General features: G+C 39.0%; 2 protein-coding genes across 2 annotated transcripts in view; both read left to right on the top strand.

Moving 5' to 3' along the window:
- Positions 1-16,590, top strand: part of DHRSX (dehydrogenase/reductase X-linked) — a 208,980-nt gene that overhangs the window by 828 nt on the left and 191,562 nt on the right. The window contains exon 2 of the mRNA XM_027751289.2: positions 3,061-3,206. Coding sequence (XP_027607090.2) covers positions 3,137-3,206 — 70 coding nt within the window. The 5' untranslated portion in view covers positions 3,061-3,136. The remainder of the gene's footprint in view (positions 1-3,060; positions 3,207-16,590) is intronic.
- Positions 3,141-16,590, top strand: part of ZBED1 (zinc finger BED-type containing 1) — a 50,763-nt gene continuing 37,313 nt past the window's right edge. Inside the window, exon 1 of the mRNA XM_027751285.2 lies at positions 3,141-3,206. The gene's annotated coding sequence lies outside the window, so the exon portion shown is untranslated. The remainder of the gene's footprint in view (positions 3,207-16,590) is intronic.

Raw genomic sequence — 16,590 nt, 5'->3', positions numbered from 1 at the left:
GCGCGCCCGCGGGAGCGGCGGGGGCCGGGTGCGGGTGCCTGAGGGCGGCGGGCGGCCGCCGCGCTGCCTTTGCGGCCCCACATTGGTATGCAGGCGGTGACTGCGCCGCCAGGCAGACCGAAAAGGTGAGCTCAGGGAATGGGGAAAAGCCAACGCTTCCTCAGTCCGGGGGCAAATCGGGAAGTTACGGAAAATGAAGGGAAAGATGACAGGTATCTGGCCGGTGCCAGCAGGCAGACTTCGGGGAGGGGATGTGAAGCGGGATAAGTTTCTCCTTGAGCAGGGGCAGGTTGGTGGAAGGAAGTGGGGAGATGACAAAAAATGTGCATGGGAACTTCTGGATGGTAGCAGACCTTGTCTGGTTTCACTGACACTGCATTTCCTACGTGCTACTCTCCCTTAAAAGGGTTAACGCTCAGGGGTTTACCACATGCCCAAGCTCGGCAATGTCAGAAAATGTTGATAAAAAAGTACACAACTGATGAACACGTACGTGCCGAGCATGTTGGGACACAAGAGGGGATGTATCCTGCCCACCCGTTTTCCCACTTGAGAGAATTTGTTGTTGGCTTTTTTATTCTTATTGTTTGGTTGTACTGAATACCCTGTGCTGAAGCAGAGAGACAGCAACACATTGTGTTTAAAGTGGAAAAGACCTACTCAAAGAAAAACGGTCCCAAACACTTGGGCTGTAACTGTTTTTGTCCTTGACACACAAGCTGTCGGGAACAGGAGCAAACTCTCACTGCATGTGTTATCCCTGGCGGGACGTATTTGGATGCTGCAGGGTGTGGGTGCATGTACACAGTGGGCAATAAGAGAAAAATCTAATTCAGGTTTAAAGGGGGAGAACGGGGACCTAGCCAAGTGTAAAGTGTAATTGTGTGGTTCAGGATAATTTGGCATTGAGTATTGGTGATCGAAAGCTCACCTTTGCAACAGGAGGTCTGTATGTGGGAGGAAACTGTTTGGAAGTCGATTCTCTTGCCATTTTGCTTTATGCTTCTGTTCAGATTGTGTTTTCAAGAGCTTTTGACCTGACTAGTTGATCAAACATGACATTACTGTTAACACACGCTACTAATGTGATTATAACAGCAGTGACATCAATGTTTCCTTGCCCTGCAACTACAGTAGCAATGCATTTGTTTACTTCCCCGGTGCACACTCTGAAATGTCTGTTACTCAACAGCTCTGAACAGCAAAGGAAGAGGGGGGAGGAGGAAGAAACTCTTACAGGCGTTTAAAAATGACCACAGCTCTCTCTTATGTGTTTAATTATGTAGAAATAAAATAATCTCCAAGTCTTCTTCTTTATCTTTTTTATTCATGGTTTCACCAGTAAGTACAGTTGTTTTTACCTAAGTGGCAAAAACCTCTTCACACGTTGACACGTCAGGTTGTGTCACATGTTCCCTTCTGAATTAACAGTGGTGCACGCCTTCTGCCCCTCTCCCAGCTGGCAGGAGCTAGCGGGTGAGACGGTTATAGAGGCTTTGCCACTTAGTGTTAATTATTTCACAGTAAAACAGTGTTTCAAACTGTTATTTATAGAACTGGATGGAATGTGGCAAATTAATGTGGTTTTCATAAAACTTTAAATATCAAGAGATATGTGTATGGGTGGTTGAAATACCTGAGGTGTTGACATGACCAAACATATTTTATACTACCCACTATAACTGGTTTTAATCAGCTTAACAATTGCAGAAACCATGAAATAGTCCATTCGGTTATTGTCTGACTATTAGTGTTTCCAGCTGGCTCATTATTATTTTAAGCATATTGTTTCTAAGAGACAAGATGTAGAATTATTTTTTTAATAACAGTTTTTATTCTAAATAAGGTAAATATATATGTGTTTATATATAAATATATATGTAAGTATTTTTAAAAACACAAATGGGTATTTGCCAGCCTAACACAATGTAAAAATAAGAGGAGCAATGATGAGCAGTATTGAATTTCATTCGTAGTTGAAGTCCCAGATGTGTTGGCTTTGGATCAATACTATATATGTTCATTATTGTGTATTAACAAATGCAAAACCCTTAACATCTGAAACCCACCTTTTCCTATTATTGCGACAGTTGATAGAATGAAATCCTAGCCTTGCTGAGCTCTGTGTGGAATTTTGCAGTTGGTTTCAACAGAGTCACAAACATACTGGCAGATTAATATGTGAATTTGAAACAGCATGATGTTACTAAAGTTGAGAGAGCTATTAAAACAGTAAAAACGATGAAATCAGTTACAGTGGAGTACCTACACGCCTTATTTTTGTACTTATTTACTTGTTTGCTCAGAAGTTTGGTGACAATTTTATTTTGATTTGGTGTTATTAGGTGCTCCTGCCCCAACTCAGCAGTTTTCACCAGCTTGCTCTCTCTTAATGTATGGTAGTGTTTCAAAGGTGATATCTGCAATATCAACTGCAACTGAGGTGCAGAGTATAATAGCATCAGTAGATATAGATCAGCTGTAAGTATTTTTTGCTGTAAGACAGTTTGTAACACCAGGAGTAGTGCCTTTGTTCAAGGCAAAGACAACTTGTTATCGTGTTCCTATTTGAGCCAAGAGAAATCTTTGCCATATTGCAAAAATTAGTAATGTTGTGGTCTGAAAGTACGTTTTTAGTCCAAAAGAGTTTAATAGGCTGTTCAAGAATTGTGTAAAAGGATATTGCAAAGCTTTGCCTTTTTATTGTGAAAAACTCTGTGAAGAAGTTACCAGTGCTTCATCAACAGAAGTGTAATGAATTTTATGGATTAATTCCCACTGCAAGGCAACATACTATATAGCATGATCCCAGAAACCCTGTCACATCAGACTTAAACGTGCAGTATGCTTCTGGATAAGTAATTCTTTACTCAATCTCTATTCAGGCAAATTCTCTGAAGATTTATTAAATATTTTCTGAAAGTGGCATGTAAGAGTAACTGGGCAATGAACATCACAGGTTTGCTTATTTTTCAGTTTCTTCCTCATAAAATAGATTAATAAGAATCAGTGTCTTCATGGTATGCCCTTTGTGCATCTTATACCGTTTCCCTAAAACAGGCTTAAAATGAGCACTGAAGATTATTCCAGCATAGGAGGGTCTCCGCAGAGATGAAAGGTTAGCCGAGGTCCAAGGATGGCCAGTGCTGCATCCTCAAGATGTCCTTGTGTCATACGAGTGCTCAGCTGTACTTTTTCCGATCCAGGTGAGTGTAAAGTGGAGTAACCTTCAAGCTGCTGTCAGGCAGGACACGTGGATCTGCCCTATGCAGCGCCAGCCCCATTTGGGGGAGGGCTCGGTCTAGGAGCAATTTTCTACTGTCTGCTCTACGCAAGGTGATGGTATCATAGTTGTTCCTTGTGGCCTTAAAATCTATGAGCCTTAGATTATTGGTTATGTGACAAGCGCTTGGCATGATTTGTGTGTTTATAAACAGCTCGAAGGTGGGATTGTTGGGATTAATTGTACAATTTATACCACGATTCTAGCACTAGAAACTGGCAGGGCCCTTTAAATGACAAATTTTGGGGCAATGTTAGGGAATACAGTGTCACTGTAACGAGTGTATTAAACCTGCAGTGTGAGCAGGCTATATCTTTGCTTCTTGGTGGTGGTGGTGTATGTGAGTTATAAAGAACATGCATATTTGCCCTTCATGTAAAAATCAGGCACTGCGCACACATCAGGTATGGATGTGCCCTTAAATGCTCGCCTGGCTGCTCCCTCCCTGCTGCAGGGCACCGCATCGGGGCTGCAATTGGGCATTCAAACATAGGGGGAAGTTCCACTGCCGTTTCTCAACAGATAACTTTTTCCCCAGTTTTTCTTTGATGCATGAGTGTTTTCTCCTTTTCCTCCTAAGCATTAATCCTCTGAACTGTGACTTAGTGCGTAACGTGGTTTGTAGACAAAGTGCATGGATTGATTTTCCTGAAGCAGGCTGACAAAATGATGAGTGTATTGGAAAGCAGCACACACTTGCTTATTTGTCGTTCTACATTAAACTAAGTTTTCTGATCAAACATCCTAATATCCTTTAAAATAGACTTTTTTATTTTATGTGTTGCTTTTAAATGCTAATATTAATTACTAATATGGTTCATATAGTTGCACAGCAGCATCTGCTCTTGTTAGAGGCATTCTGATAGGTTCTAAAATTTTACCCACGTGAGAAAATTTGAGTTTCAGCTTGGAGGAGCTCATAACACTGTCTGCTGTTGAGAATTATATCCTTATTTTGAATGTTTTGATGTACTGCTTTGGAATACTAAAGATTTTTACTGGCATTTTCACAGGTCATTTAATCATACATAAAGGATACCAATAAGGTGACATTCAGAGTTACAGTTTAGAACATAGTTTGAATGTGGATTATGGTGAAGAAAAAAATGTGGAAAAAATTGACTGATTAAGAAAGAAAAAGGAATGGAAAAAAAAGAAGGAGTAATATTATATCAGGACAGATGAAGAGGGATTCCAGAGTGTTCAAATTTTAAGAGTGCAGCTAATGCAAAGGAAAATGAGACTCTCGCAACACAAGAATTGCCACTTTCCTTTACAGAAAATGTATATACATATTAATATACATATATGTTCACATAGATGTGTGTGTGTGTGTATGTACACATATTTGTACAATGTATGTGATCAAATTAGAAATTTGCAACTCTAGAACATGGTGAGAATTTTTACATGTTTTTTATTGATTTTATTTCTTTATTCTTGAAACCTGACTCTATTGATGTCCAAAATGCATTTACTTCAAAACAGATAGTGTTGCAGATGCTTTTCCTGAGGACTTGATGATCAAACACAAGTGATATTATATATTGAAATTATAAACAAACAGGTTTTATAAAGAAAATGCTAGTGCTCTGTTCACGTCGAAAAAAAAATGAGTTTAGGTTTTGTGGGCTGGAAGAAATATGTTAATAACAAATAGATTTTATGTCTTATTTTTTCCATTGATCTCAAAGAGACAAAGCCCCTACTTGTTAGGGAAAAATCCTATTACGTAATTAACCTATTATGACCAAGAAATGTATGTGAGAAAAAAGAATGTCAGAGAGAAGATAGCAGAACTGTAGTATTTTGGCTAAAACCAGTAATAGCCAACACCTTCTTACAAAAGTACAAATCTTTGATGTAATACATCCTCTGTACTTACGTCTTTAAGTACAAAGGAGGAAAGAACCCCTGTGAAGTTATGGGTGTTAAAACTTATGCACAGTAAAACCTGCTGCATGGTTATGATGCTTTTTGGGTATTATGGTGTCTTATATAAAACCTGTGTAAAAAAATGTTTGGGTTTGCATGAAGTACAGGAATGTATTTCAAGGGCTGTATTTCCCCAAGGGCTGGGGAAAAAAAAGCCTTTTGTATGAATAATCTCTTTCATATTTATTGCATATTGGAGTAAACCTGAACACATAGAGAAAAATTTATTTGCTATTTTGCTCTACCATTTCAGTGGTGAGTTGCATATGCTGTGAACCCTATTAAATGAATAACCAACAAACTCACTGTGATACCTACCACAAAAATTAAACAAGGTCTTCATTAAGTTGTGCTCGTCATGGAAACTATGTGTGACATAGTTAGCTGACTTGCAAGGCATGTTTCTTATACGCTTTTACAATTAGTGCATTTCTGAGCATACTGTCATCACCATCCTTGTGAGATACGTATATGAGATTAGCTCAGTTGGTTAGAGCATGGTGGTTATAACGCCAAGGTTGTAGGTTTGATCCCCATAGGGCCATTCTCTTAAAGAGATGATCCTTTTCAGTCCCTTCCAACTCAGAATATCCTGTGATTCTCTGTGATATAAATGGGCTTAAAATAAGTTTGTGATCAGTCTGTATTCTAATGACTTGTTTTTATTTTCTACTGCAATACCATTCTGACATGCTTAATAGGGATGATAACTAAGTGGGAATTTAATGAAGTCTTGATATTGGACACTGAGCACACAGAGAGACACTCATCAGTATGTGTTTCTAGTGACAGATTCAGCATGATTGAACTTGGCTGCAGTGGCCATGAAAAGGGTGGAGTTCAAGATCCTTAGGTCAGCAAGGAGAGTGCATAGCAAGCTCACTACCCTGCACTTCAGTAGAGCAGACCTGTGACTTCTTCAGGATCTGCTTGGTAAAGTACCATGGGATAAAGCCGTAGAGGGAAGAACAGCCCAGGAAAACTGGATGATATTCAAGGATTGCCTCCTCCAAGACCAAGAGCGATGCATCTCAACAAAGAGGAAGTCAGGCAAAAATGCCAGGAGGCCTGCATTGAACAGGGAGCTCCTGGACAAACTCAAACACAAAAAGAAAGCCTAGAAAGGGTGGAAGCAGGGACAGGTAGCTTGAGAGGAATTCACTGAAAAAGCTTCTATAGATATCTGGGTGATAAAAGGAAGACTAAAGAAAATGTGACTCCTCTCCAGAAGGTGGTTTCCCAGGACATGGAGAAGGTTGAGGAACTAAATAACCGTTTTTTTGGGTACACAGGCAGGCAGTGTGTGCACGTCCTTGTTTCCATCCTCTCTAGGCTTCCTTTTTGTGTCTGAGTTTGTCCAGGAGCTCTTTCCACTAGACAGAGCAAGTTGCTTAAAGCTCCATCTAGCTTGACCTTGAAGACTTCAAGGAATAGGGCATCCACAACTCTGTGCAACCAGTTCCAGTCTTTCGCCACCCTCACAGTAAAGAATTTCTTCCTAAGATCTAATCTAAACCTTTCTAAATTTAAATCTCTTTCAATTTAAAGCCATTTCCCCTTGTCCTGTCACTACATGCTCTTGTAAAACGTCCCTCTTGTAGCCCCCTTTAGGTCCTGGAAAACTGCTATAAGCTCTCCCTGGAGACTTCTCTGCTCCAGGCTGAGCAACCCCATCTTTCTCAGTCTGTTATAGGTGAGGCGATATGTTCCCCTGGTCATTCCTGTGTGCCTTCTCTGGACTCTCTCCAGCAGGTCCATGTCTTCCCTATGCTGAGGCTTGCTGAAAGCTGGAGTTGAGTAGTCTCCATCTTTGGATCTTTTCAAGACCCCTTGAGCAACATGGTCTGACCTGAAAGCTGGCCCTGCTTTGACCAGTAGAGAGGACTACAGAGTTTCTGAGGTCCCTTCCAACTTGAACTGCCCTAGGATTGTATGATCCTATCAACCATGTATTCTTGAGAGTCTTTTACTGGAATGAGTACTGGCTGGCTTGTTGTTAACATATTCTTTCCTTAATGTGTGCTAACTAGGTAAACCAAAAGGATGGAGACACAGAACTGGACTGTTCTGAGTAGCTCATGCTTACATTTTACATCTGCAGTTCCTACACAATACCTCTGGATATGGCATGGTCTGAAGCTGAAGTGGTACATACCGGCGCATCACTACAGCAGAATGACCACTGTGCTTATACACGGAGAACGAAACCTTCGCAGGAAATAGTAACTTGAAGATAGAATGTATTTTTAGCCTTTTAATTCTTACACCTCTGTGGGGACTCCAGCACGTTTCTAGGAACTGGAAATTAATTCAGTTTCATTGCTCTGACTATAATATAACCATGCTGGGCATACTCTTGTGTAGTGTAATTTTTTTTCATAATCTTGTCCAATTTTTATCTTACTTTGTGTTTGTCTTCAGCTGTACAAACCCTGTTACATTAAGTGTAATGTCCACATGGGTAGTTGGTACAGTAGGATTTTCAGGTATTGCCTGGCTTAAATTTGAACTGCTTTGAAGAGAAAAACAATCTCATGGGAATAGCACACTTCAGCATCAAACCTGTCATCTCATACCTAGGCTACTCACAGTTTATATATAGGTGGAGAGCAGAATACTAACTGGAGAAAAAGGCCCTTAATGCAAAAGGCCATTGTACCTTTTCTTCTCAGGTAGAAAAATCCTTCTCCTCAGCACTTGGAAGTGTGCTGCAACACCTGCCTGCCATTCTGGATGCTGGGCAGATGCTGGGGAGAGCAGGGAAGTTTCACAAGGTGATAGTGGACATCCTTTATTCTGACATTTCATTGTACACCTAAGTGTAATCCAAATTTACTAGTTTAGGTTATCAAGAGTGATTATTTTCAGTGCAAATCTGAAATAAATGAGAGTTGCAGTGCATCTGCTGTCAGGGGTTCAAACACTGATTATCTCATGTTTGTACACAGACTCACTGCCACCCCTCACCTTATTAAACTGTTAGAAAGCCGCATTTCTATACCTCAGTTGGTTTTTTTACTTGGAGATATATCAAATCACGATGAAAACATTTTGAGCCTAGAAAAAAACCTGTTACATATTTGAATGCATAAACTGCTATTTTTGAGATTTCTGAAGTGACGTTAATTTTTTGTCTCATGTGGACTTATAAGCCTGGAGAGATTTTAAATTAAAGGTAGAAGAGATGAGAAAACTTGCTTTTTACGTGAGTTCATGAAAGCTCTCTTAGTTCTAAAACTAAATTATGTATGAAGCAGCAAGGTCCTGTACTGTCTGTTACATTCACATGACGATTCCCTTTTTAAAATTTTACAGAGTATTCAGGTGAATTAACTGGAAATAGATCGTATATGTAATGTATTTATTCTAGAACTTCTATGAACCTGCCTTTAGGAAATAAAAGTTTGACTGTTCCTGTTCCAGGAACAAGACACTGACACCAAATTCATTTAACTTGAGTCTGGATGTGGGAGGTGCTGTGAATTCCAAAGATAAATATGTGACAGTATTATGGAATAGTATTACCTTTGTTATCAGCCAAGGGTTTCTTCTCTTACTTATGGCCTCAGAAAAAAGATCAGCTAGAAGGAAGGTAGAGCACAACAGAGGAGGCTGGGACAGGCTTGGAAGACTCTGCAGACGCTATTGTGAGTCATACTCTTTTAATCACGTAGGCAAAATCCTATGGGCATGTGGGATGATACATAAAGGAAGGCAGAATTTTGCTTGCTGTGGAGGAGCTGTTCATTTGTCACAAACATTCAGCTGACTTCAGTGGAGCTGTGCCAATTTCTGTTAGCAAAGGTTTTGGTTCTGAGGATACATATAAGCCTTAATAAATTGTTGGAGTCCTTCTTCAGGCTGCAGACAGTAGCAGCTCAGTGATGTAGCTGGGATGACATCCAGCCACCTTTGGCACTCGGCAACCCATGTAGCCAAGTACCCTTTTCTGAGCTGATTTGGCAATGATTGATATAATACACAGAACTTAAAAGTAATAATGTTTATTAATAACATGTAATGTGTGTTCTATATAAAATGTTGTTAAATTAGAACGCAAATTGTTACCTCATGAAATTTAAATGTTCATGTTATATGGTGGAAAAACACAGCTATGTAATGAGTGCCTTCAGTTCAGCAGATTTCGTGCAAGAAAGTGAAAGAATCAGCATGTATGTACCAAGAAGGAATCATTCCTGGATAAGCTTGTGAATATGCTGCTGCTATTTTATGAATGTCAGCTAGGCAAACTAGACTTGTTATACACACTTTGGTTCTCTAGATGATTAGAGAAATCAAATGGTTTGTATGACAACTGTAAAAATAACTGAAAGCCTTGTGAGATACAGCAAGGAGAAGGCTCGCTGAAAGGCAGCATCCTGGGTGGGGTGTACTGGTGGTAGCTGTGCAGGGGGTGCAGGACACCTTGCTAATGCTGAAAGAAGAGATTAGTATATAGTATAGCATTGATGGATGGATGGATGCATGGATGGATGAATGGATGTATGGATGAATGGATGAATGGATGTATGGATGTATGGATGAATGTCAGGCAAGTCCTCTGCGGACTGGCAAACCCCAGGTGCATTTCTCACATGGAGAGACTCTTTGAAGACAGAGAAGCATCTACCCCAACAGAGGGTATCCGGTGTCTGGCGAGGAGAGGAAGTGTAGAGCTAGACTGTGACTTCAGGACATGCTGTATTGTGGCAGTTGCCCTTTGATGCAGGCTTGAAAACAAGATCAGGTGCGCAATATGACATTTACAGTGATGTGCCTTAACAAACAACCTGCTGTTGTGAGCCAGTGCGGACGTATAGCAATATGTTTAATGAATATTTTATTAAATAACACTTTAATCTGCGTAGTAAAATGCATTTCTTAATTTGCCATTTTTAAGATAGCTGTTGGTTGAATTAAGCCTGTGAATAACCTGTCTTTTACACTCCTATGGTGCCTGCACTGGTACTGTAACTTCATTTCTCTTTGACCTATAGTTATTTGATTAGGGCAGTTGCTTTAACTGTGAAGTCCATTTATTTTTCTGACACTGTTTCAGCTAGTAGTTAGTTTCAGAACTCTCACGTTGTAAGTGTGTAGATGTTGCTCTTGTAATTGGCTGGATGGTGTCTACTGCTTGATTTCAGTTCTGACACAGTCTCTTCATGCTTCTTTATCCTAACATGCAGCCCAATAGCCACCTACCAGCTTTATCCTCTTCCCACTAGAGCTGTTCTGCTGGAAACCTGTGCTGGATTTCCCTTTCCACATGTAGGCAGCAGATTTTCTGCCCTGAAAGGGGACAGACTGAAAAATGCAAAATTATCATCACCTTTGAGCATCACAAGATAGGAGAATAAGCACTTTCAAGGCAGAAAGTGACTGCATTTTCCTTTCCCTCGCTGTAATAGCAGCAGATGGCACTTGTGGCCTAGAATAATTTGTCCTTTGAATAATAGTCCTTGCTGAGGAAAGCTTGATTTTGTTTTTTTCCATGTGTAAAAAGTTGTTTGTTTTTTTTTTTTAAATTTAAACATATAAGTAAATCTTATTATTTGCCTACATTTTGCTTGTTTCTTTTTTACCAATTATAACTATTCTGGTTTTTAAAACATTCTGTGCAATATCTATTACGTTAAGGTTTGCACCAATAGGATTTGTTATCATGAGTGTAAAGACATGTTAAGCATATGCACATATGTACACACATTTATTACCAATGATTCTTGACTTGAAAGTGGTCATTCATCACTGAGCAAACCTTGATTTCCTTGTTTTGCTTAGATTTAGGTCAGAGTTTATTACGTGGGCCGGGTCAGTGCCCCAGAAATGAAGGGTGAGACCACTTGGTTTCCAAAAGCAACTCCTGGAGTTTCTGTCAATGTGAAGTTTCTATGGCTTTTCCTTACATTTATGCCAACAGGAATGAGAATGGAAATCAACTCCATCACAAATTAAAGGCACTTCTGAATTACTGTTCTGGATGGACTTTGTCTCTCGTAAAGATGGTGCCCCATCCATGCCTGTCTCGTTTCCTACTCAGCACCTTTGGATAGAGCATTCACTCTTTGAAGAGAATCTTCACCTTTGATGTGTGACAGCAGAATGCCCTTCTTTTGGTGCTGAAGTACCATGGGAACTCTGTGGTGTTATAACTGACAACACTGAGATTTGGAAAGTCACTTGATTTTCATCTGACCTGGACACACTCAGCTCTTAGTTTTTCTGAATGGTGATATGTGTATCTATCTATCTATCTATCTATCTATCTATCTGTCTATCCATCTATCTCTATCTCTCTCTCTCTCTACCTATCTATCTATCTTTATATAAATGTTACAATTTAATATAAAATGCGAATGATAAGATCCTTATTTATAGTTTTGTATTAAAAATCAATCTAAATATATATCTATACAGAAACTCATATCAGGAAGTTAGGAATAATTAAGGACAGGAAAAAGGAAGAGTTAATTTTAGATTGCTAATTAGGCACATCACTAAAATACTATATTGTTTTATTACTTAGTTAAGAACAAAATGAATAAGTAAAAGTAAAGAATAAACAGTATTTCTTCCATTAAGAAAGGTGCTGTTCTCTGTCTCAGAGAGTTAACTAAAGCATAAAAATACTTCTATAAACATCTCACAAAAAAAGCTAGCAATCTGTTGGGTTAGCACTATTGCAAGGTTTTTCTATTTATATTTGAGGGTGGTTTGTGCCTTTTTACACTGAGCAAGACCTACTGGAAAAGGCCTAGTCAACTGTAGAGAAAATTATTGATTTTCCCATAAGTTTAAGTGCACTGGTGTGGAAAAGATGGTCTTACATTTCTAAAATATTTTTCAAATGTTAACAGCAGTCAACTTTGACCAACCTGCATTTGTGTTTGCTCAGGACCCAGCACCCTGGAGGCAGAAAACTCTAGCACTAGCAATAATGCAATATCACTGTAAAAACAGAACAAAACCCGTAATAACAGAAATAATATCCAGCCTCTATACTGTAAATATAAAAACTATGTACACCATGATGTCCAAACACTTTACAGAAGAGATGTGTGTTAGCCCCTCCTGCTTTAGAGGAAAGGCAGCCAAAGCCAGGGAGGCTGGGGGCACTTCCTTGAATCCACTACTTGGACCATGGAAGAACCAGGCTTATAAACTGATGCCATATATTCCAGTCCAGTGAGCTACACTTGAAACTGCTCTGGAATAAGATAATGATGTTGGTGATTACTGTGTTTTGATCTGAGAATGTAGTGGTAATGGGCTACATATCACTACACTATCATTTTATGTAATTTTGCAAACATTTATAAATAATTCAAACTTCAGGTTGGATGTGACACATCAAAGTTTAACTTGTCACATCCCCTTGTCTTTTTGCATCAAAGGAACATTAGAGACAGTGGTGACATGCTATAGCCATTAAATAAAATGAGTGATTTTGAAGTAAATGGCATTTGAGTACCAGACTTTGGCTTATAATGGTAAAGTAAGAGCTTTGCTAATAAATCTGGTTAGAGCACTGCCATCCTGAGGAGTATTTTGACACTAGAAACCTTTGTCATTTTAAAGAAAGACTAAAGGCTGTTTTTGACAAGATGAAAAAAGCTTGTTGTGTAGAGAGGCCAGGGTTCTTCACTGTGACCATTCCTCTTAAATCATGTGTTATTATTTTTAATTACATATTATCTATGTCAACTTATGTAGAAGTGGGAACTGCTGCTTTGAATGAAAGGAAACAGCATCCCAGATTCCAACTGAAAAACCAAAGCAAACCCAAACTTCAGATTTGATTATATTACAATGTAAAACTAGAACTGTTTGAAGATATCTTTGACCTTAAAGCTCTTTTCTTAAATATGGGAACAACAGATGGTGTTGCTGAATGTTTAAAGTTGCATGAATGAACACATTTAGAAATGGATGTGGTGCAGACAAAGTCTAGAAATACTTGGGAGGGATGCAAAAGGTAGAACTGCCCAATAAATTAAGAAAGCACCCAACATAAACAATGTCTGGCCATGGTGCATTGGCTAAACCCAACAGTTTCTTGTTAGTGACACAGGAAAGGAAACAAAACTCATTCTGTGTAAGGACGCTTGAACTAATGTAGGCCATTTTAAACTTGGAGAGATGTGTTATAGGCAGGAATACCAGCTTACCTGGACTGCATGTGAAGGAGGTAATGCAAATGAAACCATCATGGAGAATCCCATTAGTGGGTGAAAATGCAGTATGTCCTGTGACTGGAGATTTGGAAGGTAATGGGGTTACAATCAATTGATTATAAGACTCGCTAGGAGAGAAATGCTGTTTTCAATGAAAACAAAAGAGATGTTCTGTTTAAACTGTCTGGATATTATTAATACAACATGGTTGGGTTTTTTAGGCATTGTAATAATTTTTTGCAGCAAAGACGTATATTAAAGATCTGCAGGGATCATTAGTTTAATCTATTGAAATGTACAGTGCTTCACTGCCCTCTTTTGCCATGTACCTGGAAGAGCAGCAACTACAGTAACAGGTGCCATCACAGCAATGGGCACCTTTTCTTCTGAGGCATGCACCTTTTGAGGTGGCTCACAGACCAGGGACAGCACACAAGTGATCCTTTGGGAATCTCCTCTTCATGTTCCAAGAGGAAAAATATTTCAAATATGATCTCTTCTTTTACGTGCCTAAGGACCAAATATTGATTCTTCAGTCCTGCAGATTTTTCACTGAAGTCTTACATGATAGTTTGAAGTTGAACCCAAGCAGATTCGTTCAGAATGTATTGCTACGCAAAACATCTAACAAAGATCCTGAAGAAATGGAATTAAAAATTGCATCAGGATTTGCCCTCCACATTTACTCTTCTAGGAACCAATTCAATGTAGCTAATATTGCCTCTGTAAGATATTTTGCAAAGGAGAAAAGCTTATCAGGAAAAAACCCATGTTTAGGACATTCCATACTAGCCCTTCAAAATCTTCCTGTCAGTTAACAGGGCTCACTTGAATAATTATGTTTATAGTTGTCTTTCTATTTTTTACAGTTGGCAGTACCCTCTAGCAGCTTGAAAATTATTTTGGTTTTCCTACCATTTTGACACTGAAATTTATGTGGAAAAAGAATAGCCTTGGGCTTATGTTAGTGTCTTACTGTCTTGCCAAGATACTTTTTTTTTTTGCTTTTGCACAAGCAGCACTGACAGTGAAAACACAGATCTTAGAACAGTTTTTATCTGTTAGGGTTTCTGCAAAGTTTATAAGGAATAAGAATACATCATGAACAAATTAATCCATCCTAAAGCAATGTTACCTACTGGGTAAACTTGCATGTCTGCCATTTTTACATCAAACACTTTCATTTTTGTATTTATGGGGAAATGAGCCTCTTACGCATTCGTTGTTTGTACAGAAATAAAAATGGAAACATACAGAAGCATATGCCATAGAAAATGTTTATACTTGTATGTTGCATGTGTTCTCTTACACCATTTTGTTGGAAATTATTAGACTGTCAATTACAAGATCGAGGTTTGTAACATCTAACCAAGGTTCACTTTTAATGTGAAGAGGTAATAATCTGAGTATGTTTACCTTTTATTTCTGTTCTTGTCAATGACAACTCATTTGTTGCTGTTGAAAATAACCACTGAAATATTTTCAATTGGTATTTCCACAAGCTAGCTAATAACAGACATTGAGAAGTTGATACAGTAGGGTACCCATTGCTATATTAAAGTTTAGGAGCAGGGCAGTGCCAGGGAAGAAATGGAAAAGACTCTTGGGGAGGCAAAAAAACATTGCACAGCTTGAGAGAGCTGTTTTAAGGAGGCAACAAAGCCAGAGAGATTCAGAGTGGACCATAGGAGCATGCAGAAGTCCTAGGATAAGGAAATGGATACTACTCAGCCCTCTTCTCGCCCTGCTCAGATCTACATTTAGCCCCAGTGAATTTTTAGATTATATGGATGTATCAGCATACCTACCTTCCTCCAGCAGACTCTAAGGAGACTGACGAAGGAGCTCTGGCTGCAGCCCAGCAGAATCTGTGGCATTGAACGTGAACAGGCAGTGGTTGTAACACAACTGCCTGACAGATCTGTGAAAGTTACCTTGCACTTGGCAGCGTTATGATACCAAATGTGTTGAGGCAACAAACATCACAGAATTCAAAGCAAATAATCTACGATATGCTTTCCCTGTCCTTGCCTTGCCTTGCCTTCCATTCCCTTGGCTTGGCTTGGCTTCCCTTCCCATTTCCTTTCCTTCCCTTTCTTTCCCTAGCTCTGTTTATCTACATGGCAACTCCTAACTGATGCAGTCTTTCTCGAGGTCTATGAAATGCCTGAGTTCAGTTGCAAATGTTCCTGCTTTTCTTGTTTATTTTAGATAAAACCCTTCTTTCAAGCCAAAAGCCCAGAAAGATAAATTGCACTTTCAGGGCACTCAGAATTCTGTTTCCTGCTGTCAATTAATATATTTTTTAAGCCTTAATTTTATATTATTTGCTGAAGATAAAATGTGTGAAGAACTGGAGCACCATGACACAGCAACAGCACTGAAAACCTATTATAACAGGACTTAACTACCAACCCATGTGATTAGCGGAAAGCATCTACATTAGTGATTTGGTTTGGATCAAGAGAATGCATGTAAAAAGAGACTTTCCCAGACTTTGGTTCATATCACACACGAGATACCTGAGCAAGCATGAAAGGGCTACTCTCTGGGCAGCACAAGGTGAAGTCTGGAGGCTCTCCTGATGTGCTCCAGCTGTCATTTAGTAGTGATACTGGTCACACACAGCTGCCAGAAGAATGTGGATTTTTTTTTTTTGGAAGTTACAGAATTTTGCAGAAGCTTCAACTGTAAGTGCTTCAACCTCCAACTATCTCTGAGCTGACTCCAAAATGTTGCATAGGATTGAATCCACAAAAGTGATTTTTCACGTGTTTTGTAGGATTTTCAGCTGTATGAAGCAGTCATTGATAGGGTCCAGAAACTGCACCTGTAAACTCTGTCTTGTTATGACATTTGGGCAGCTTGTGTACCAGCAACTGAAGCTCTCCATTGTAGGTATTTTATATGTGATGACTCTTCTTTATCTAGCAACATTCTATACTTGATAATATTTTTAGCTCTAAAAGTGTATAGCAATAGCTGTAAAATCTAATTTAATTAAGGTTAGTATCAAGAAAATACTAAACTGTTCAAATTTTGTGTTCTTACAATTTGGGAATTTGTGTCATTTTAAATGTAGGTAATTCTACACTTTTGTTCTTTATGAGGCCGTAGCTCTAATCTATAAAGCAGTTATATACTTGCCCCTCTGGGTTGCTGTTATTCCACCAAGTGATTATTTTTATATTACAA

Source organism: Pipra filicauda, unplaced genomic scaffold (assembly GCF_003945595.2).
Source record: "Pipra filicauda isolate LSUMZ 115617 unplaced genomic scaffold, ASM394559v2 scaffold68_size4259465_pilon, whole genome shotgun sequence".
In the NCBI taxonomy this organism is placed as follows: domain Eukaryota; kingdom Metazoa; phylum Chordata; class Aves; order Passeriformes; family Pipridae; genus Pipra; species Pipra filicauda.
Note: the sequence above shows the minus strand (reverse complement) of the source record. Positions and strands in the feature narration are given on the sequence as shown.